The sequence below is a fragment of the Balaenoptera acutorostrata genome, chromosome 20 (genome assembly GCF_949987535.1).
Source record: "Balaenoptera acutorostrata chromosome 20, mBalAcu1.1, whole genome shotgun sequence".
NCBI lineage: Eukaryota > Metazoa > Chordata > Mammalia > Artiodactyla > Balaenopteridae > Balaenoptera > Balaenoptera acutorostrata.
In genome coordinates, this window is record NC_080083.1 from 8,458,269 (window position 1) to 8,482,245 (window position 23,977).

General features: G+C 46.4%; 3 protein-coding genes across 4 annotated transcripts; all 3 read left to right on the forward strand.

Annotated features, from left to right (window-relative positions):
* The first annotated feature begins 531 nt into the window (after positions 1–531).
* LOC130705902 (uncharacterized) lies at positions 532–2,832 on the forward strand. The gene is made up of 3 exons (XM_057536178.1): positions 532–577; positions 2,057–2,617; positions 2,699–2,832. The coding sequence occupies exons 1-3, from the start codon at positions 532–534 to the stop codon at positions 2,830–2,832; spliced, it is 741 nt and encodes a 246-aa protein (XP_057392161.1).
* RPL26 (ribosomal protein L26) lies at positions 2,698–8,373 on the forward strand. Of its 2 annotated transcripts, none has more exons than XM_007166345.2 (4): positions 2,698–2,835; positions 3,660–3,832; positions 4,968–5,108; positions 8,202–8,373. In XM_007166345.2, the coding sequence occupies exons 2-4, from the start codon at positions 3,665–3,667 to the stop codon at positions 8,328–8,330; spliced, it is 438 nt and encodes a 145-aa protein (XP_007166407.1). In that variant the 5' UTR covers positions 2,698–2,835; positions 3,660–3,664; the 3' UTR covers positions 8,331–8,373. The 2 variants fall into 2 exon arrangements, with proteins under 2 accessions (XP_007166407.1, XP_007166408.1); XM_007166346.3 differs by lacking the exon at positions 2,698–2,835 and adding an exon at positions 3,532–3,553.
* Positions 8,374–12,398: 4,025 nt separating this feature from the next.
* Positions 12,399–23,749, forward strand: KRBA2 (KRAB-A domain containing 2; the record flags this gene model as incomplete). The annotated part of the gene is made up of 2 exons (XM_007166612.2): positions 12,399–12,648; positions 13,632–23,749. Coding segments are annotated over 2 exons (1,506 nt in total), but the record flags the coding sequence as incomplete, so codon positions are not given.
* Between the last annotated feature and the right edge of the window lie 228 nt (positions 23,750–23,977).

The window sequence follows — 23,977 nt, forward strand, 5'->3', positions numbered from 1 at the left end:
AGTGAAAACATGCTGGTTTGTGGTCCAGAAAAAAAGTTTAGTCCAGGGATGTAGGCACGAAGTCTGGATAATACCTACTTTGGTGTGTCTTAGGGCTACACAAAGACCACCCTCAAAATGACCCTAAGGAGCCAATTTAAAAGGACTCACGTGGGGACTTCCTTGGAGGTCCAGTGGTTAAGACTCAAAAAAAAAAAAAAGGAGTCACGTAAGAAGAATGTGGAGAGAGGGCAGCCAGGCGAGGTGGCCAGAGGTTCATGTAGCGTGGAGCCATGACGCCCAACAGACACTTGTGAAGATAAACAGACTGTATAACTAGGCTAGCAGTCATCTGCATCTGTGGGTACAATTTCCAACAATCTTCACACTGTATAAAGTGGTTATGCTTCCACATGGTGGGTGGGCTGGAGTTTAATTTCGATGACTCTGTGTTGGATGGAGGGAGGGAGGCCTGAGAGGCGTGGGTGACAGCAGAGAATGATGGGGAGGCTGAAGAAACAGAGAGGACCTTTGTGGGAAGAGAGAAAGATGATGGGGAGGCCTGAAGAAGAGGCGATTAAGGAAACTAGTAAAGACAGTAAGAGGAAAGAGAAGGTGAAGACCAGAAAGGAAGGCAGGAGCCTTCAGCAGCTCCCTACGACTTTTCAGCGTCCAAATCAAACTCAGCTCAACCCCAGAACCCCATGGGCTCCGTCTCTGAATCCCTCTCATGCCAAGCACAGGGACCTGGCACCTGGTGACAGTGCGTCATGGGCTTCACACCTCCACGCCTTCCCTCAAGCTACTCCCTCTGCCTCCTGGAGCTAATTTTAACATTCCTCAAAAGTCACTAAAGGGTGACTTCACCCCAGGTCTTCCCGGACTCCAGAGTTCTGTTCCCGAAGCACCCAGGCACCAAGGACAGGCAGGCTCAGCGAGCACTTCTCTGGGGTCCTGTGGTTGTTGATTTTGTTGTTTATCTCATCTCTTAGACAGTGAGCTTCCTGCAGGCAGAAACTTTGACTAATTTCCTTTTGTAGCTCCAGGGTGCAACCTGGCTGGCCCATGAAAGATATTCCATAAACATTTGTTGAAAAGAATTGCAGCAGAATTCTGCTCTAACTGAATTTTTGAATAACAAATAAAATCCGGGGCTATATCTTCACAGCATATTTAAGAACACAACTATTTTTAAATCATGAAAACACATGTTCTTGACTGACTCCACTCTGGGCCCTCAAGGATATGGTTTCTCACTCTCTGACTTGACCCCAGCGGGTTCCTACAAATTGGGACCATATGGGGAATTATCAGAAGGGGCTGGGAAGCCAGCCTGCACGGGTTCGTCTATACCCTATGGGTTCTGCATAACCTTGCACGAGCTCCTCTCACTTCTCTGTGGCTCAGGGTCCTCATCTGTAAAACGGGACAACAATACCAGGATGGCAAGGCTATTTGGTGGATTAAAGGAGCTAAAAAGGCAGCGGGTAGAAGAGTGTCCCTAAGACTCTGCAAGCTTACTACGTCTTAAGTATCATGAAACGTGTGTCTTCCCCTAGTATGACACCTGTGTTATTCATTCAACAGAAACCGATTGCTTACTAGGTGCGCGGCCAGGCACGCGGCGGGAGTTCACCCCGCACTGCAATCCTTCTTCAGGAGAGCGCACCCCCTTGCCCTGCTTCCATCAGATCCTGAACTGAATGAGAGTAGGCAGTCAAATTAAGAAAAGGGCACAGTGGGGCTTCCCTGGCGGCACAGTGGTTAAGAATCCCCCTGCCAGTGCAGGGGACACGGGTTCCAGCCCTGGTCCGGGAAGATCCCACATGCTGCGGAGCAACTAAGCCCGTGCTCCACAACTACTGAGCCTGCGCTCTAGAGCCCGTGAGCCACAACTACTGAAGAGCGCGCGCCTAGAGCCCGTGCTCCGCAACAAGAGAAGCCACCGCAATGAGAAGCCCGCGCACCGCAACGAAGAGTAGCCCCCGCTCACTGCAACTAGAGAAAGCCCGCGTGCAGCAATGAAGACCCAACGCAGACAAAAATAAATAAATAAATAAAATTTATTTTAAAAAAGAAAAGAAAAGGGCACAGTTCTCTACGTGGAAAGGCTTCCTCACGCCGCGCTCCTTCAAAGTGTGGTCTCGGACCAGCACCCTCGGCATCACCTGGGAGCTCGTTAGAAACGCGGGTTCAGACCTACTTCCGCGGGGTGGGGGGAGGACCCGCGGCCCCAGTCCTCGGAAGGCCCCTCGCCGGCGGGAGCCGAATCTCGGGCGGGCCCCGCGGAGCAGTCAGCACACACAGCGGTGCTGGGGCGGCTGCGGGCGCCGGGCTGGAGCTGGTTACCTGTCAGGCACACTCGACAAGCCCACGCCCTCGGCCCAGGATGTCCAGGTAACCGAGGTGACCGGCCAGCCGGAGTCCCAGCGCCACCTGGCGGTCAAATATAGGACCTGCCCTTTCTCGGCTAAGGGAGTACCCGCTGCCTGCTGTTCGAGAGTGAAGGGACACGGGTCCCTGGGGCCGCTCTCTCCCTCAACACCCGCCGGGGCAGTCAGACCCCAAGCAGCCCCCGCCACCTGCCTGGGAACCACCGTTCCCAGACGACGCAGCTGCAGAACCCAGAGCTCCCACGGTAGGCACCAGGACCTGGAGAAGGGTTTTGCAGTTCCCCTCCGAGCCACGAGATGACGCTAGTTATCAACTTCTTTCCCAGTTTTCCCTCCGCGTTCAAACTCTGCGCCTCTCTCGCTCCAAGAAACATCGGTCTCGCGAGATCTCTCGGAAACTTACAAAACCGGAAGCTGTGTGTGGATCTCTTCCTTTTTGTGGCCATCGCTGGATCGCTAGCGGGTGAGTTTGCCGGGACAACGCGTATAATATCCGCAGCCATCTGTTCACGGGCCTGGTGTATCTCGACCCCGGGGGCCCCGATACTGTTCCGGTGGCCGAGTAGCAGCCGGGAAGGGGGGCCAGGATGGTCTCGGCCTGTCTTTCTCCTAGCTCAAGGACCGCCGGGGTGGGGAAGGGAGGAGGAAAGAGGATTTGGGGACTTGGAAACGGGAGCTGAAGGGGAGGCAGCTGAAGGGGAGGGAGCCTATGGTGATGGAGTCTGGTCTGGACAGTGTAGTTTCCTAAAGAATGGTCTCAAGATAGCTTCTTAGTAAATCTACCGAACTTTCAGACGGCGCTCGCCCATTGTAAGGCTTTTTGGACCCGAGTTCTGTGCATTTTCCAGGTTCGGGATGAGGGCCTGATTTCATTCATTTGGGATGGGGCTAAAGGTGTTCACGCTCAAGTTCGTAGATTAACGTTGGTTGATCTTTCTAAAACGTGATGTGATGTTTGAATTGTCAGTCTGCTTTGCCCTAATTCAGCGGAAATATAAGTCCTGTTCTAGCTTCCTTACGCAGTAGTTCCGCAGTTTGAGTGTGTAAACAAAAAGTTTAATTACAACAGGTGTGTTGGTAATGGAACGTTCTTCTGTTCCATAAGCAGATACAGAAAACATCCCAGTAAAGCAACTTACTACAAGCAGTTTTTGATGGAGTTAAAGAATGTGACAGCTATTGTGAGCATTCTAAACTTTCAAGATGAAATTGTTGCAGTTACTTGTTTGTAAACTGAGTGAGATTTGGTCATTTAAGGATTTACACCTCTTTTAACTTTTTATTTAGCCGAAATGAAGTTCAATCCCTTTGTGACCTCTGACCGAAGCAAGAACCGGAAAAGGCATTTCAATGCGCCTTCCCACATTCGCAGGAAGATTATGTCTTCCCCTCTTTCTAAAGAGCTGAGACAGAAGTACAATGTCCGATCCATGCCCATCCGGAAGGATGATGAAGTTCAGGTATGTGCCGGGTTCAGGTCATCTTGGCGAATATCCCGCACATTAGGCATAGACGATGGATTGCATTCTGAGAGTGATACATCTGAGACATTGGCTCCCAGAACAGGACTGCAAAAGGAGTTGAGCTGGGGACTAAACAAAAAGTATGCTGCTTTCTTCACCTTTACACTTTGGTGAGACTCAATTGTCTCAAGCATCAGATGCAGTCTTAATGAAACAGAAGAAAGGGGGTTTGGAACCAGAATCTTAGTTTGGAGTTATCTTTTTCCGGGTATGTTTGGGCATTGGAGAGGCATTTGAGGACCAGTAAACAATTCTGTGTCTGAATCAAAATCCATATACAAGTTACAACTGAGCTGTAGTTTCATATGATTGTTTGAGAGTACCAGTAAATAATGTATCAAATCTATTTAAGTGAAAATTTCTATTAATGTTTCTTAGCTGTAACTTGCACCTAGTGATTAAGATTCAAGCAGTCTCTAAAGCAGCTTCCATGTTACCAGCATTTCATGACATGAATAGCCATTTGTCGCTCCTGTGCTGGTGCTAAAATTGCCAGTAGGTTTCGGAGGCAGTCTTCTCTGCTTTCTGCGACTGGGAAGAAACATCTGTTCAGAAGCACTTTGGCAAGCTGAGGATGGTTGGGACTTCCGGGTACAGAACGATGTTAGTTAACCTCAGGGAAAGAAGTGGCATGTTCCCTTAAATATTAGCTGCTGCCCACTCTTTGGCACTTAGTTGGGCCCTTTAATGGGTTGTGAATTTAGTATTTATGGCCTGTTGTTCCCTTTGAGATGGAGTGACAGTTTCCTTGTCAACTTGGTACGAAAAACCAAGGTGGGCTTGTTCCTCATTTCTAACCTTTTAACAAGCCCACCACTGCTGGTGGATCATCAGTTGTAGGATGCACTGTCCATCACTGTAGATTTATATGGAGCACAGTTTATTTCCAGATTAACTGAAGCCAGAGCTAGAATTATTGGCACATTTCCATTAATGATTAGGTCTTTCAAAATTGGAAGATCCTGTATATCTGATAAAGTGAATGGTGTTTACCTGATTCATAGGTTTCCTGATTTTCAAGTTTAATATTCTTTTAACCACATACATCTTTTATTTTTGAATTTGCATTTAGGTTGTACGAGGGCACTACAAAGGGCAGCAAATTGGCAAAGTAGTCCAGGTTTACAGGAAGAAGTATGTCATCTACATTGAACGAGTGCAGCGGGAGAAGGCTAATGGCACAACTGTCCATGTGGGCATTCACCCCAGCAAGGTGGGTGTTTTTAGAATGCTTGAGAGGGGAGAAGGAAATTTTAACAGTTATTCTGTATGTGTATTTAATGTACCTTGTCCTTAAAAGCTATTAGTAAGCTGATCGGTCAATCTAAAAATGACTAGATCTTAAAATCTAGGAAATTGGGTAATTTTTAGATGATATGGAGCTGATACCCTGTGTATTAAACAGAATTGAGTAAACAGTAAGGCACATTTACAGCCCTGCAAAGTAGGTATTAAGTCATTTGCAGATGGAAAAAATCTAGACCTCAGAGTCTAGATCCCATTGATACTGGTATCTAAGCCAAAATAGAAGATAATGGTCTGATTCTCATGTCCTGGACTTCAATGTGAATTCTCCAATACTGCTGTCTAATTTCTCTCAATTAAAAAAATGTTTAATATAAAGGTAATAAATGTACTTGGTGCCTATTCAAATAATGAGGTGTTCGTTTTTTAAGATCTTGAGTTGGCACCGCAAATCTAATCTTCAAACTACAGGGAAGTCGAAAGACTAGTACAGCTGTTGCGTATCTTTCACCTAGAATTCACAACTACTATTTTCTTTGCCCTTTTCCCTACCCACCAGTGGATTACAAACATCGTGGCACTTCACCTCTCATTACTTCAGTATGTATCTCTTAAGAGTGAGGACTTTCCCATTCTTTACTGCAGTCTTATTTTTGCCCCCAACTAGATCAGCCGTTGTCAAGGTCACCAATCCAGTGACCGATTCTTAGTGTTTTCTGAACTTAATGCAGCATTTGACACGGTTGATCTCCCTTTTTATGGCTCATCTTCATCTCTTATTCCAGACAAACCTCAATATCCAGTTGACTAGTTTGCATGTCAACTTAGATATCTAATCAATATCTCAAACCTGACATGTTTAAACTCCTGGTTTTATCCTTGAACCCTCTTGCAGTTTGTTACCGTCACTGTGTGTGGCAGCTTTGTCCTAATTGTTCAGGCCAAAATATCATTATTATTATATACCCCACATCAGTCGATAAGACCTGTCGACTGCTGTCACACTGTATCCAGATATTGTTACCATCAGAGTGGCCTACAAGACTTTTGGCTGCGTTGGGTCTTCCTTGCAGCGCGCAGGCTTTCTCTAGTTGTGGCGAGCGGGGCTACTCTTCATTGCGGTGTGCGGGCTTCTCATTGTGGTGGCTTCTCTTGTTGCAGAGCATGGGATCTAGGTGCACAGGCTTCAGTAGTTGCAGCACTTGGGCTCAGTAGTTGTGGCTCGTGGGCTCTAGAGCGCAGGCTCAGTAGTTGTGGTGCACAGGCTTAGTTGCTCCGCGGCATGTGGGATCTTCCTGGACCAGGGCTCGAACCTGTGTCCCCCACAGTGGCAGGTGGATTCTTAACCACTGCACTACCAGGGAAGTCCCATCACCAGCTACTTTTTTTTTTTTTTTTTTTTAAATTTTATTTATTTATTTTTGGCTGCGTTGGGTCTTCATTGCTGTGTGCAGGCTTTCTCTAGTTGCAGCGAGCGGGGGCTACTCCTTGTTGTTTTGGTGGCTTCTCTTGTTGTGGAGCACGGGCACTAGGCATGCGGGATCCAGTAGTTGTGGCACGCGAGCTCAGTAGTTATGGCTCGTGGGCTCTAGAGCACAGGCTCAGTAGTTGTGGCTCACGGGCCTAGTTGCTCCGCGGCATGTGGGATCTTCCCGGGCCAGGGCTTGAACCCGTGTCCCCTGCATTGGCAGGCGGATTCTTAACCACTGCGCCACCAGGGAAGCCCTACCAGCTACTACTTTTTTTTTTTTTTAATAAATTTATTTATTTATTTATTTTTCGCTGTGTTGGGTCTTCGTTTCTGTGCGAGGGCTTCCTCTAGTTGCGGCAAGTGGGGGCCACCCTTCATCGCGGTGCGCGGGCCTCTCACTGTCGCGGCCTCTCTTGTTGCAGAGCACAGGCTCCAGACGCGCAGGCTCAGTAGTTGTGGCTCGCGGGCTCTAGAGCACAGGCTCAGTAGCTGTGGCTCACAGGCCCAGCTGCTCCGCGGCATGTGGGATCTTCCCAGACCAGGGCTCGAACCCACGTCCCCTGCATTAGCAGGCGGATCTCAACCGCTGCACCACCAGGGAAGCCCCCAGCTACTTCTTGATGTCACCTTATTCCACTCTCCGTGTTCTAGTCCACTGTCCGCTTTACTGTTCTGCAGCCGTGCTCCTCAGTGTGTATGCTGGTTGGCAGCATCACCTGGCAACTTCACAGAATTGTCCATTCTGTTCCCAGGTCTACTGAAGCAGAATTTGGGGGTGGGACCCAGGGGTCTATTTTAACAAGCCCTCCAGACACACTCAAATTTGAGAAACACACCTGTTAAACTTAGAAGTTCTTCTGCCTCTGGACTTTTGTGCTTGCTGTTCTGTTTGGAATACTCTACCCCTCTTATCAGGTCTCTGTTCAAATATAGACCTTTCCGTGAGGCTTTGCCTGATCTCAATATGATTTAGCCCCTGTCCTCCAGCATTCCATCTCATATTACATATAACCTCCATGGCAGTGGAGATTGTCTTTTGGTCGCTATGCTATATTTCCAGACCTTGGTCAATGCTGTCTTTGCCTTCCCTCACCTTCCTTCCTAAGACTAAAATTTATCATAACCTGGGTGTCTTTAGTGACAAATCTGTTGGAGTAAGGTCTGTTCTGTGACTTCGCTAAAGGTTTTGCAGGTTGAAGCATGTGTGAAGGCTACATTTAATTTCCAACCTTGTGGTATTAACGTTACTATAGAAACAGAAATCTGTATGACTTTGTTAGCTTATAAAACTGAGATGAGAGGAGTGAAATAGTTGAAACGTTTTGCAGTAGAAAAAGAAGCTGATTTTATAATAAAGCACAGAAGAGGATGTGAGAACCACCAGTGCCACATTGCCTTCTCCTTTGTTGGCTGAGCATTAGTGAACATTTAAGCCAGGTTTGGGGGTAAAGAATCATTTCTGGCACTTCACAGTGTTTAGGTGTCCACTCCCACAGGTGTGGGGAATGGCACTGAATGTTGGGCCTTCCCACGTGTTCTGTGTTGGTAATTGTTTAAAGCTCAGGAGCATTTTTTCTTATTTGTCTGCAGGTGGTTATCACCAGACTAAAACTGGACAAAGACCGCAAAAAGATCCTCGAACGTAAAGCCAAATCTCGCCAAGTAGGAAAAGAAAAGGGCAAATATAAGGAAGAAACAATTGAGAAGATGCAGGAATGAAGTAATCTTGTACACAACTTTCATTAAAAACTGTTAAAATGAAGAGTCTTTGTGTATGTGTGGTGCTTTGAGGCGCTGACTAGATTTCGGTGGGTCAGTTTTCAGGGAAGTTCAGGTTATGTTAGCTATCTAGGTAGGGGCAGGCTACCCTTATCTTGTGGCTTGATTCCAGTAATGAAAAGTACTGTTTAGAGAGAGTGGTTTTTTTAACCAACTTTGAGCATCAGTTCTTTTTTTTTTAATGTATTTATTTTTAGCTGCGTTGGGTCTTCGTTGCTGCGCTTGGGCTTCTCATTGCGGTGGCTTCTCTTGTTGGGGAGCACAGGCTCTAGGCGCGCAGGCTTCACGTGGGCTCTAGACCACAGGCTCAGTAGTTGTGGTGCAGGGCTTAGCTGCTCTGCAGCATGTGGGATCTGCCAGGACCAGCGCTTGAACCCGTGTCCCCTGCATTGGCAGGCGGATTCTTAACCACTGCACGACCAGGGAAGTCCCAAGCATCAGTTCTTTAATGATTGAGATGCTTTCTAACAATATTGCGAAATTGGGACTAATAAAATAGTGATTTTCTTTTACAGCAGGCAGCAGCACTTTGGGGTAAAGCTGAATACCCGAGGACCCCCTTTACCACCTTGTTTTCTGCACTGATGTGTGAGTGCTGTTAGACCAAAATGAATCTTTAGCTTACAATCTGAAGCAGAAAGTGCTCACCTAAAATGCAGTTTCTCCTAGAGGATTAAGCGATACCATGCACAGAGTAATTGTTGGCAACACCTTCCTCACTTTAGACTTAAGCATTTAAACGTGTAGGACGATGAATGCGGTTTACCTTCCAGGCTGGAGGCGAGCATGCATTTATCTTAGAGCCTTTACGACAACGTGGGGAAATAGGTGACCAATTTTGCCGCCGCCGGAGACCTGAGTTAATGGCTGGCTTAGCCAAGGTCGCACCTGGGCAGGCCCCAGCTATCACCTCAGTGATCTCACTCACCGCAGCTTCCGCCGAGCACGTTGCAGGCTGGGCAGGACCCCGGAACACAGCCTCCGTAACCGAGAATAGGAGTAACGTTCCTTCCCGCCGCGGCGTCTGCAGAGGGCCCCTCGGGAGAGGCGGGGCTTCCGGCCGGCGCGGAGCCGCTTCCGGCCGGCACGGCCGGCCTCCGCCGCCGCGGGCCCACGCGGGCGGGAGGGGACCGGGCGGCGCGGGCGGACGCGGCCGTGGGTGGGGCGGGCTTCCGACCCTGCGGCCCTGGCGTATTCCTTTTACCTTCCGGACCTCCCTCTCCTGCAAAACCACCCGGATCGGCCTCTTCCCGCTGGCCTGGCTAATTCATTTCACTCCTCCTCCGGAGTTGGCTGCCCTCGGAGGAGTGGGCGGGCCCGACTAGCAGGCTGAACCCGCGTGGAGCCTGGCGCGGTGGTGCCGAGACCGCGGGACTCAGGACGGCACAAAGGACTTGATGCCCGAACCAGGTTTTCGGAAATAATCGGGAGTTTGTATTGTGGAAGGTGCGGAGACACTGCACTAAGTGCATTATCTGCATTATCACCGAGTCTTCCCAACAACTCGTTGTGATGGAGAGTGGTATTCTCCCCATTTTATAGTTGCGGAAAAGGAAGCCTCAGTAACTTTAACCCAGCCTACTCACACAGTAAATGATAGCGTCAGAAATTGACTCACCATGCCTCTGCAGTGCCTCTCTTCTATACCTGTAAGCCAAGTGCTTGACAAATGCCCTTTGAACATCTTTCGTCTCAGCTCTGTATTCATCGGCTCTCTGAGGGGATACAACGAGGCAGAAGCCTCAGCCCCTGCCTTCTAGATTTGTACACTTGAACCAGTCGACTGAAAATGCAAAGCGCTCCATGAGTGGTGCGGGCTGTTCAGAGGCGGGAGAGATGGCAGTCAGCTGGATTGGAGCGCATCAGGAAGGATACTGATTTGAGCTGGGTGTGATTTGGAAGAACCTGTTCCAGGTCCGGGACAGCCAAAGCAAAGACTCGCAGGTGGGTGAGGAAGGAAGATCTGTCCAGTTTTCTCTAAACAAGCTCATTTATCAGCCCACCAGCACCGATCACACCAGGAAGTTGGCCATCTTTCTTTGGGGCCTCGTTTCTTTCCTTTGCTTTAGAACAGGTGTTGCAAACTCAGGTAACTACAGGGGTGGGCAGCTAAGGTGAATAGTTAGTAGCTGGCTTAAAGACTGTGGGAAACAGAGTGTAGACTATCTAAAGGGCGTGGCTGCCTTTCCACTCCAGCCAGTTGTTGCCAAGTAGCAAAGCTCCCAGTATGACTGCATCGTCCCATTTTTCATGAAAGCCAGAAATCTAGATTTTTACATGAACTCCCCAGTCTGTAAATATAGGTAAACCATTCAATTTTTAAAGCACAAACACTGAGTAGACTAACCAACATCTGTCTATTAGCCAAATGTGACTCTTGGGCTGTGCTTTAGAATTTCATGGTATAGGGTAAGGACCATTTCTCATATTAAAGACTGAGATTTTTCCGTCTTTTGATTATAAACTATTTCTAGCGTGTCTTCTTCATTCTTTTATAGGATGGAGATGAGGCCTTTCCTTCCCGTGTAGTTCCCTGAAGGGCCTCAAATAGCAGCCAGTGCAGCCAATTTCTGAGAGATGCTGGTTTCAGTGAGAAGTCTGGAAGGTGCTTCTCCTGGATCCCATTGACTATCTTGTGGTTTCAAGTCTCTTCTAAGGACTGTGGGATGATAATACATATTCCTTGGGAAACAAAGCCCCATGTCAATGATTATATGGGACTGGTGGATGAAACAGACTGGTTTATTTACTGCAGGACTTCTCAGAGCCTTTAAAAATGTCAGTTTGCACCGAGGGTCTTGAGCTCAGGCTTAAAGAGCATATTATAAACATTCTGTTTCTTCGATCCTGAAATGCATATTTTTCACCTTTAAAAAATCTGGATGTGTGGGCAATTCCCTGGCGGTTCAGTGGTTAAGACTCTATACTTCCATTGCAAGGGGCACGGGTTCAATCCCTGGTTGGGGAACTAAGATTCCGCATGCCGCGCAGCGTGGCAAAAAAAAATAATCTGGATATGTTCATTTAATACAGGGCCTCAGTTTTTCCTCTCAAAGGAAAATTGTCATTATGTCAGTGGTTTTACAGTCAGCAGTGTCTTTAGAATCAGGAATGTTCCATGGTTAACCAGTGATGCCAGTCGAGGGAATTCGAAGCCTTTTTAGTGGAGGACATTCAAGATCTGGAAGCAGGCTCAGCTTAACTGAGACTCTTGCTCAGAGCTTTTAATTGTTTGCATCGGGACTTCCCTGGTGGTCCAGTGGTTAAGACTCCACGCTCCCAATGTGGGGGGCCCGGGTACCATCCCTGGTCAGGGAACTAAATCCCACATGCATGCCACAACCAAGAGCCCGTGTGCCACAACTAAGACCCAGCACGGCCAAACAAATAAATAAATATTAAAATATATATATATATTTAAAAAAATGTTTCCATCTTTCTCTGCTTCTCAGGATTCTGCCCTACCCCTCAGCTCTTCATCTGATGGTTGGCATCTCGGGGATCTTGTTTTCCTAAGATATTGGAATTCCTGTGATCATCACATGAACTCTTCCCCTGGCCTCATCACCATCCTGTGTTCCAGAGTTGTTCTAACTAAGGAACCTCGGTTTAGACACCTGAGTATCAAGTTCTCTTCCGGAGGAATTCTCCAATCTTGGTGGAGTGTGGACTCCATTTCGGGTATCTCTTTGGCATGATAATCTCCTGACATGTCTCTATGTCCCTAGATGTAATCTTTTCATTTCTGGAAACAGGCCCTGTTCAGAACCATCAGGCCTGTATCTGAAAGTGTCTCCCAGCCTTGGAATGCTCAAGTTCTCTTGGACTCTCTGCTTCATTCTGGAAATATGTGGGCTCCAGCTCAGGCAGTGTCAAAACAGGTCAGGCCTACAGACCTCCCAGGAGGACAAAACCCCTCTTCCTCACCCACGTAGCTGGACTCATCTTGCTGGACATGAGACCTTTCCTCTCCCTCTGTTATCTTTTCTTTGTGTAATACTCACGTGACTGACATTCAGTCATGCATGTGGGCGCGCCTTTGTTCCCAGTACCTCCACTGTCTCTTTCCCAGTCCTGCTGCAGCTACTCCTTAGCCCAAGACCCGAGACAGAACCGCCCCTGTGGCAGCAGCTGGCATCATTTCAGGAGGCTGTGACATTTGAGGATGTGACCAGAGATTGGAAGTGTCAAGAGGCCTCTCAGAAGGATTGCAGCAGGGACACAATGCTGGACAGTTGCAAGAAGCCAGGGTCTCAGGGTAAGGACTTGTCTTCATTTACTAATCCTGTGTACAATCGATGGGGAAAACCACCATTTAAAAATATCCCAGGAATTCCCTGGCCGCCCTGTGGTTAGGACTCCACGCTTCCACTTCAGGGGATCCGGGTTCGATCCCTGGTCAGGGAACTAAGATTCCCCCCGCCCTCCCTCCCCAACCCCGCTGCAAGCCATGTGGTGCGGCCAAAAGAAGCCCAAAAAAATCCCACTGCGTTCTCCTTGAGTCTCCTAAAATGAGGACTGACTCTTCAGCCACAAGAAATTAAGTTGATTGTGGGAAAGCTAAAAAGCCCTCTCTGGTGCTAACTTCAAGTTCACAATTTACTATTGTTATGTGGGTTTCTTCTAGCAACGTTCTCCCATTTGTATTATTTTAAAAGGAATGGAGGATGAGATATCAGCCTATTATTGCGGTAGGCATTTCCATTTATCCTCTCCTTTTCAGTTAGCAAAGACAAGTTAATTAGGTTTCACTGTTTGAGCTAACAGTTTTATTATTTACTCTGTTTGCCTAAAGTCAAAAATTGCTACATATTTGTATATATATCTTGCTGATTTAAAATTCTGTTGACATTCTCTGGTTTTGAATGGGCCCAGTGGGCCCTCTAGTTATCTTTATTCTTTATTTATTTGGTTGTGCCTGATCTTAGTTGCGGCAGGTGGGCCCCTTAGTTGTGGCATGCGAGCTCTTAGTTGCGGCATGCATGTGGGATCTAGTTCCCTGACCAGGGATTGAACCCGGGGCCCCTGCATTGGGAGCACGGAGTCTTAACCACTGTGCCACCAGGGAAGTCCCTCTAGTTATCTTTATTCTGTTATTGCTTTATACCATTACCTTAGTAATCTTTCTTCCATGTGTTCAAAAATCAGATGAAAGAGTTAATGAGGAACTTTGGAGGGAAAGTCTTCCAGATGGAATATCAGCAAACTTAACCTTGTTCTGTTTCTTTCTGCCTTTCTTAGGATCCTTCTTACAGTTCTCCATGATGCCACAGAGAGCTGGAAATGATCCCCCTGGTGTTTCAAATCCAAGTGAAATGGAAAAGGAGATAAGTAACATGAGAGAAAAGTTTCTCATCAGCGTGACAAAGTTAGTGGAAAGCAAAAGTTACAACAGCAAGGTATTTTCCAAAGAAAAGTACTTTCAAACAATAAAGGAAGTGAAAGAAGCTAAGGAGAAGGGGAGGAAGTCATCACGTGATTATCGCCGTGCAGCAAAATATGACGTGATCTCTGTACAAGGCACAGAGAAACTAATAGAGGCTACTCACAGAGAACGAGATCGAATACGGTATTACGTACACAAGGAAGAGCTGTTTGATATTCTTCACGACACACATCTCAGTATTGGCCACGGCGGGCGGACGCGCATGCTCAAGGAGCTGCAAGGAAAATATGGGAATGTCACCAAAGAAGTCATTGTCTTATATCTGACTCTGTGTAAACAGTGCCACCAGAAGAACCCAGTATCCAAGAGAGGGCTCGCACCCAAGCCCATCCCATTTAAGGACATTGACTCCAGATGCCAAGTTGAAATCCTTGACATGCAGTCAAATGCTGATGGTGAGTTCAAGTTTATTTTATATTACCAGGACCACTTGACCAAGTTTATTATTTTACGGCCATTAAAAGCCAAACAGGCCCATGAGGTGGTCGCTGTCCTGTTGGATATTTTCACAGTTCTTGGTACACCCACCATGTTAGAATCTGACAGTGGCTTGGAGTTCACAAACCAGGTTGTCAATGAGCTCAATGAGGTATGGCCAGACCTAAAGATTGTCCCTGGTAAGTACCACCCTGGCCAAGGCCAGGGCTCCCTGGAGCGAGCAAGCCGTGATGTCAAGAACATGCTAAGTGCCTGGATGCAGAGTAACCGTTCACGTCACTGGGCCGAAGGCCTGCGATTCATGCAGATGGGGAGGAATCAGGCCTTTGATGTTTCCTTGCAGCAAAGTCCATATGAGGCGATGTTTGGTTGTAAAGCCAAATTTGGACTCTATTCCTCACACTTACCCCGGGAAACCGTGGCTGTTTTACAAACAGAAGAAGAACTAGAAATTGCTGAAGAACAGCTAGAAAGCAGCTTTTGGATCAGGCAGGAAGAAAGAGCTGAGGTCGGAGCAGACCGATCTGACATGGACGAGGACGTCAATCCCACTCCTCCCAAAGCTGCAGAACCCAGCACCTCCCAAGGGGCCCCAGGTCTCTTCTGCTGGTGAACAGACACCTGCCTCTGGGCACCGTGTAGCCACCTGAGAACTGTTGCCAAGGCCCCAGATGCAAGGAATGAAGGCCACACTCTCAGGAAAGCTGTCCATGGTAGTCCTGGCTCACAGGGGGAAAGCAACTTGGGTCTCTGATCTCGGGCTGCCATAAAACATTACCACAAATGTGGAGGCTTAAAACAACAGCACTTTCTTCTCCCATAGTTCTGGAGGCTAGAGGTCTGAAATCAAGGTGTTGGCAGGGTTTGTCCCTTCTGGAGGCTCTGAGAGAGAATCCATTCCATGCCTTTCTCCTTTGGTGGCTGCCGGCAGTCCTTGCATCCCTTGGCTTAGAGTAGCACAAATCCGGTCTCTGCCTCGTCTGCACGTGGGTCTTCATGTGGCCTTCTCCCCTCTGTCTGTCTGTGTGCTCCTTTTCTGTCTCTTACAAGGACACTGTTGGACACCAAATCTATGTCGTTGGACTCTTAGGGCTCATCCTAATTGAGGATGATCTCATCTCAAGATCCTTTTTTTTCAATTAATTAATTTATTTACTTTTGGCTGCGTTGGATCTTCGTTGCTGCGAGTGGGCTTTCTCTTAGTTGCGGCGAGCGGGGGCTACTCTTTGTTGCAGTGTGCGGGCTTCTCCTTGCTGTGGCTTCTGTTGTTGCAGAGCACGGTCTCTAGGTGTGTGGGCTTCAGTAGTTGTGGCACACGGGCTCAGTAATTGTGGCGCATGGGCTCAGTAATTGTGGCGCATGGGCTCAGTAGTTGTGGCTCACAGGCTCTAGAGCACAGGCTCAGTAGTTGTGACACACGGGCTTAGTTGCTCCATGGCATGTGGGGTCTTCCAGGACCAGGGATCGAACCCGTGTCCCCTCCATTGGCAGGCGGATTCTTAACCACTCTGCCACCAGGGAAGTCCCTCAAGATCCTTGATTTCATCTGTGAAGACCCTTTTTCCAAGTAAGGTCACATTCACGGGTGCTAGGGGTTTGGACTTGGACGTATCTTTTTGAGGGGCTGCAGTTCTACCAATTACAGTCAGTGGAAGAGTATGTTTGCCTGCAGAACATGAACTGATGGGGTCTGAAGCCTGTAGAGCTGGTGGGACTGCCCTGCATATATCTAGTGCCTGTTCCTGCTTCTAGACACATAACCCAAAAGATGGGGGCATAGAGAAAAAGATGTCGGCGAAGGACAAATAACGAGAAGAAAATGTTGATCTAACATGCCCCAGAGATTGCCTGCCCCTCCAGGCAATCAAGTTTCCTGCTTCAAGAGAAACCTGATGTACCAGGCCCACTCTCAGAATGGCACCCACAGGGATTATTGTGTGATGTGTCTGAAACATATTTTAAAAATAGGTCAAAATTAAGGCATGGCTGGGATTTGGGTCTGAGTCTGCCAGTTTTCTATGCCTCAGGCACAGCACAACATGTATTCTTGGAAAGGGTCAGTGCATTCCAGGAAGTGACCAGTAGCAGGGAAACAACTAAGGACTCCGGAGCAAAATGCAAAAGTTGGCCTGAGGTCACTGCTCCAACCAGAGAAGAATAGAGCAAAGGCCAGTCTGGGTCATAGTTCAGAGTAAAGGGAAGAGTAATACCCAGGATCTGTGCACTGCTGTATTCTCAAGGCCTGGAACAGTACCTAGCCCATCGGCGGTGTTCAGTAAGAATTTGTTGAGTGAGCAAATGATTCTTCAGAGATGGACACTGGGAAGGAGAAGGGGCCTGCAGTCCCTTATTCTCCCGTTCATTCTTCCTGCCTATCCTAGAGCCATCTCAAAACCATTCTGATTGCCCCTGGCGCTGGTTTCGTCTTCTGAAAGAGGCAAGAACAGTCCTGATGCCGCCTGCCTCATGGGGTCATTGTGAAAGACAGTGAGATAATGCACGTGAAGTTCTAGATGTGAGTTGTCCTTGCTGTCAGCAGATCTTATCCTCCTTGTGAGAGTTGGAGATCTCTGTCCGTTGCCATTCCTTTGCTGATTAAACAGTGTTAAGCTGGATATCCAGGAAGGCTGCACTATTATTAGAAAGGAGATGATATCACTTTGCAGCTTGTTTGGGGGGACCAGAATCTTGCTCTATCCTTGGCCAGCACCTCGCGTTGCGTCCTTTCTGTATCACTCAGGCTAGCAGGGCCTTGGAGGCCCAACTTGACTGATGGTACCAGCCCTCCCCCCATGCTGACTTCCTGGTTGCGGAGCAAACCATTAACCGCATCATCAACTCGTGTGGGTGAGAGGTGAGATGAGGCACGACACTACTGCCTTTCCCAGGGGGTGGCCACAGATAACCTAGGTTTCCGGAGCTGCTGCATCAGTCTTCCTCCTTTGCTCCTTAGGGTCAGCAGTGGAGAGAGCTGGAGTGGACACCCAGACCCAGTCCAGCCTTACTCTGCGTTAACACATTTCAGCATCTGGAACAGAACTGACTGCTTTCAATTTGCATATATATTTTGTCCACTTAATGTTTTTTAAATGTAAAAAAATTAATTGCCATCACTTTCAAAACAAGACTTCATATAGAAATCTGGATGTCCAGCACCTCTTGAAAACTTGGAAGCTCTGGCCCCCCGCATTTTTGCACAGCAGCAGAGGACCAAGTGGTAACCCCCAGGAGGCAGGCCTTCGTTCTACACTTGGCCACCATCTGGGCCATTCCTGTATTTTTGCATATGCATTTCTGTGGCCTGTTGCTAAAGAAAGGCAGATGAAGTCAGAATGTGAATAAAGGCCAGAAACAGACCCATGCCTCTAGGAATTTATGATAAAAGGGGCATTTCACAACTGGGAGGGGTTGTATTATTCAGTTAATGGTGCTGGTTAGTTATACCTCAATTAAAAAAAAATAACGGTGCTGGATCATATAGCTATCTAACTGGAAAAAAATGAAGTCTGATCCCTAAATATAAAAAACAAAACTAAAAAATATTGGGGAAAAAGGAGATTTGGGGGATCTTGGAATGGAGAAAGCCATAAAAGAAAAGGTTACTATACTTGGCTACATAAAAATTTTAAATATCTATGAAAAATAATACCTTTAAAAAAGTGAGAAAAGGTAAATGACAGGCTGGAAGAAAATATTTGCAACATCTAAAACAGACATAAGGGACTGTCAACTGAAAAAAAATGCATAACCTAAAAGTTGAGAATTATGGTTTATTCAGCAGACTTACTGAGGACTTAAGCCCAGGATACAGCTTCTCAGATAGCTCTGAGGGACTGGTCCAAAGAGGTAAGGGAGGAGCCAGGATATATAGCAGTTTTTGCAAAAAAAAAGGAAAGAGAAAAGAAAAACCCAAAACAGGTAATCGAACGTCAAAAGATTACTGCTAACTTTTTTAAAAAAACAGACATCTCAAGTTAATGAATTTAGCACTTTTCTGTGTATGGGAAGATGCAAGAGTCTGGGCTTATTGAAATTATCCCTTTGATATGCATCTTAACTAGCGACCAGTATCCTGTTTTTCTCCATCCTGACTCTCCTCAGGGTGAGCAGTCCTGGGCAGCTGCAGGGGCTCATGACTTGATGGTCACAACATCCTTTGTTTACTGATATTGCAGGCGACATTCTTTGTCCACAGAACCTAATTTTTAAAAGAGCACTTACAAATTAATGAGAAGAGCAGCCAATAGGAAAGAGCAGAGGTTAACTGCAGAAGAAAAACAAACAGGTAGCTGTGCCCTGGTGCAGCTGTGGTGGGATGGAAGCATGCTGGACTTGTTATCAGATCAGGGCTGTCCATTTAAATGAAACAGATTCAAGTTATTTGAGGGTTTTTATTTTTTCTACCATGCATGGGGAAGAGGAGAAAAATGTGTAGTGATACTGTCTTGTTTTAACAGATATCTGACTGATAAGGAACTACAGTAATGGTTATACTCTATTCAGGACAGCAGTTTTCATTTCCTGGGGCTGCTGTAACCAACTGAGTGGCACAAAAATTTATTGTGTCACAGTTCTGGAGGTCATAAATCTGAGACCAAGATGTCAGCAGCGTTGGTTCCTTCTGAGTGCTGTGAGAAAGAATCTGTTCCAGGCCCCTCTTTTAGCTTCTGGCGGCCTCAGGTGTTCCTTGGCTTGTAGATGACATTCTCCCTACGTCTTCACATCACCTTCCCTCTGTGTGTCTGTCTCTGTGTCCAAATTTCCCCTTAGCATAGTGGATTAGGGCCCACCCTTAATGACCTCACTTTAACTTGATCATCTGCAGAGACCCCATTTCCAAATAAGGTCATATTCACAGGTACAGGGCAGGGGATGGGGGTTAGGACTTCAGCATCTTTGGGGTGACACAGTTCAACCCATATAGCAGCAGCCAATCAGTATGACAGTTTTTTAAGAGGTAGTTTTTATGAGGTATGGCAACAACTTCCAAAGTCTTAGAAGACTTACAAAACCCCCCTGTTTAAATGATACTTACAAGGGCAGATTTATTTTAACAGAAAACAGAAGAAATGAGTTACCAGTTCCAAACATTCATACAAATCTCCAATATCAATTCTTGAGAAAGATCTTAATTTAATACCTTGTCCGACTAGATTATTTGGCTTTGTTTTGTTTGTCTTGGCGGGGTCCTAACCACTGTACGGCCAGGGAATTCCCCTTGGCTTGGTTTTAAAATGCAGAACAGTGTCTCTCCTTCCACATCGTCCGCAGGAGAGAGGGAATGTTGCCATATCTTTCTGAGGCTCCTTTTGTTAATTATGAAGACTTACATTTTTTAAGGCTAATCTCTGGAATTCTGTTATGTGGCCTATGGAACTCAATTTTACTAGGAAACGTAAATGGAGAATGGGCTAAAGATGATTTGACTTAACAGTGAAGCAAGGATCCTGCAGCATTTTTTTCCCACAGGCTCAAGCCTGTAAACTTGATACGTAACCTTGAACAAATCCCCTGAGCTTAAAGCTCACCTGTAAAATGGGGACGATGATAATAATAATCCCAATTGTGATAAGGTGTGTGAGAGAGGATGGGCATGGGGGGAGGGGCTTGTTTTCCCTCCAGTTTAGGGAGCTTTCACAGAGCTCCATCTCTACCCAGGATGACCAGCCAAACTAAGGCAAGTCCTTTCCTCCAAAAAAGAAAAAAAAAAAAAGATTTGGAGGCAGGAAAGCAGCCAACGTGGGCAAGTCCTATTCGAGTCCATGCTGGACTGGGTCCTCCCTCCTGGCTTCTGCTCCTGGCACAAGGTTCAGTGCCCTCTGCCTATTCACACGTCCAGCCATATTCCAAGCCCTTCAAGGTTGAATGCACCTCGGTTCTCCATCTGCCCCCCGGGGTGGTTCAGGAGTGCAGTGGACAGAGCAACTCTGGTTTTCAAACACACTTCTGCTGTGGTCAGAACACTTCACATGAGATCTACCCCCCTTAACAAACTTGAAGTGTATTGTTGACTGTAGGCGGAGTGTTGTATAGCAGATCTCTAGGATTTAATCATCTTGCATAGCTGAAACTATATACCCCCTTGAATAGCAACTCCCCATTTCCCCCTCCCCCCCAGCCCCTGGCAACCACCATTCAGTCTCCGCATCTATGTGTTTGACTATTTTAAAAAATACTTAACGTGAGTGGGAGTGGAATCACACAGTGACTGGCTTATTTGATCTAGCATAGTGTCCTCAAGGTTCATCCATGTTGTCACATATAGCAGGATTTTTTCTTTTTTAAGCCTGAATAAACTTCCATTATATGTATACCACATTTTCTTTATCCATTCATCTGTCAGTAAATATTTAGATTGTTTCCACATCTTGGCTATTGTGAATAATGCTGCAGCAAACATGAACGTGCAAATATAGATCCTGATTTCAATTCTTTTGGATAAATATGCAGAAGTGGGGTTGCTGGATTATGTTTTTTTTTTTTTTTTTATGGCTGTGTTGGGTCTTCGTTTCTGTGCGAGGGCTTTCTCTAGTTGCGGCAAGTGGGGGCCACTCTTCATTGCGGTGCGCGGGCCTCTCATTATCGCGGCCTCCCTTGTTGCGGAGCACAGGCTCCAGACGCGCAGGCTCAGTAATTGTGGCTCACGGGCCCAGTTGCTCCGTGGCATGTGGGATCTTCCCAGACCAGGGCTCGAACCCGTGTCCCCAGCATTGTCAGGCAGATTCTCAACCACTGCGCCACCAGGGAAGCCCTGGATTATGTTTTTTTTAATTTCTATTTTTAATTTTCTGAGGAACCTCCGTGCTGTTTTAATAGCAGCTGCATCATTTTACATTCCCACCAAGACTGTACCAGAGTTCCAGTTTCTCCACATCCTTGCCAACACTTAGCTTTTGTTTGTTTTTAGTAATACCATTCCTAACAGTTGTGAGGTGATATCTGCTGTGTGGTATCTGGGATCTTAGTTCCCCAACCAGGGATCAAACCCGTGCCCCCTGCAGTGGGAGCGCAGAGTCTTAACCACTGGACTGCCAAGGAAGTTCCCCTTTGCCTATTCTTTAATTGGTCTATTTGTTTTTTTGCTTTTGAGTTGAAGGAGTTCCTTAAATACTTTGAATATTAACCCCTTATCAGATATATGGTTTGCAAATATTTTGAGAGAAGATGGGAGACTCAGAGATTGATGCTTTAGTGAATATTTTCCACTTACGACTTTATCGAAACTAGCCTAATATTGTGGAATAGAATCTGCTTTTTTGCAGCTGTAGGGGAAGAAAAAACATTTTCTTTTGATATTTCTGAGATTCTATTCCCGGTAGTTTTTTGAGGCTACACATTGGAATGTCATTAGTTAGCTCTGAGACAGGAAGGGGGAGGTGTCTGAGAAGCTCAGACTTAAACTTTTGCTTCCAAATTATTCTGCATGCTTTCTGGACATTTCTGCAACAGACCATTTAAAGCATGGTTTGCCAAGGTGAGCTTCAACACTGTGTGGGCCAGTTACCTCTGCACAGTTATTTTAACCTTTTCAGATTTGGTGGCTTTGGGTTGTATCAAATAGAATTTTAAGGGGAAACATTTTGGTGGGGAGGGGAGCCCTTTTTAAATATGTGATTTACACATCTTTCCTTTTGTTTTGGAGAAATTTTCCAGAAATTGATTTGAAACCTGAGATACTCTGAAATATAAAAGAGTAAGAACCCTCTGTTGTTCACAAGTTAGCCAATGGCAGAATAAGTTTGTCCCTGGAATCTTCTGAATTTTATCCAAAATTCTATTCCTTTGAATTATTGAAACTTGGTTTCTTTTTTTGGTTCCTGGTTCCACTTTATCATTGTTATCTTGGCACTAATCTTTGTTTACCCAGGCTCTGACATTTTTACCCTGGAATTAATTACCCCAGATGGTCTGCTCTGCTGTGTTTTCCTAGCAAACAAAGTGGACAGGAAATCTGAGCTTCCTGAGCCAATTGGCTTTCCGCTTTAATATGAGGCTTTGCCTTTTACAGAGGCATTTATCTTATGTCTACTTTTCTTATTTATATTGATTAAATATATGTATTTTTTGGTTTAGATCGAATTATATATTCTCTTTTTCCATTTGAAATTTGGTCCTGACATTTTGTCTTTTGCTTCCCCAAGTCTCCTTTGTAGAATCTTCCCGTTCTATTTAATTTGAACTGGTACATCCTCTCTGTCGAGTAGCTCCTTGTTCAGAATAACTTCTCCGCTGGTCTAGGATTTCTTTTCACTTTTAGACACTTCCCTTGACATAACTAGCAGATGAGCCTCTTATCAGCCTTTCCTCCTTGGGTTTTGCGCAGGTGGGTCATGCAGTGACCAGGTGTTTGCCCCCCCCTTTGCTCTTCTTTGGAGGATGTCCCCTTTCCCTATGCCTTTCTCCTGATGCAGTGACAGGAATCCTGGAAATGGCTGCCTTAATTGCAGGGACCCCTAGAATCTTGCCTCAACACTTAACGCACATCACCAGTAATAACCCTGAAACACTGTCTCTGCCCTCAGTGGAGTGGAGGGAACCAGTCCTGACACCTGGCAGCTGCCACCCTTCCGCATCTCCAGATGCAGGTATTCTCTGTACCAGGGAGAGAGCCTCCTTGAAATCTATCAGTCTTGGCTTTCCCTCTTCCATCTCTCCTCACCCACCCACTTCTCTAGCCTACCTCTTTCATCCATCCATTTGACATTTATAAACACCAACCATGTGCCAGGCATCATGCTGGTTTACCATCAAGTCATCGGTCGTGATAGAGAGTGCTAAATGCTGAAATAGGGCACAAAGCAAAGATTTACAAGGGATCCACACAAAGGTCACTTAAGCTGAGTTTTGAAGGACTGTTTGCAGTTCACCAGTGAACATTCTCCATTCTGCCTCCTTTGCATCAGAGGACTTCTTACAGGGGAAATAGACTTGGTAAGATCCTCAGTAGAAAAACCTGGCAGATACCACCTTGACGCAGTGATCAAATGAGCATCCCCGTTGTTGGTACAACTACTGGTGCCTCCTGATATGATGCACTGAGAAGAACACAACGGCATTTCTCTGATGTTTCTACCAAAAATGCATCACCTGAATGTAATTATGAGGAAACATGAAACCAACCCAGATGGAGGGGCACCCTACGAAATAACTGGTCAATGTTAGGAGACAAAGAAAGACTGAGAAACTGTTGCAGTTAAAGTAGGTGAAAGAGACATGGCAAATGAATTCAGTGCATGATCCAGGACTTTCTTTTCAGTGGACATCACTGGGACAGTTGGCAAAATCTGATGTTATACTATTATATCAATGTTAATTTCCTGATATTGAGACTTGTGCTGTGGTTATGGAAGAGAATGTCCAGAATGTTTTTAGCAAATACACACTGAAGTATTGGGAGGGAAAGGGGCATCATGTCTGCAACTTAAATGGTAAAGAAAAATAAGTGTATGTGTGTGTGTGTGCATGTGTGTAGAAAGAGAGAGGGAGGGAGGGAGGGAAAGAGAAAAAGCAATGTAGTAATGTTAACATTTGGGGAAATCTGGGTGAGGAATATAAAGGAATTCTTTGTGCTGTTCTTGCAACTTTTCTGTAACTCTGAAATGATGTCTCCACCCCACCACAAATTTTTTTAATTGTCAGAGTCCCACCAAGAGGACAGACAGCTTTGCCTTCTTGTGACCAGTCCTTAGGCCTGGGGACCTGT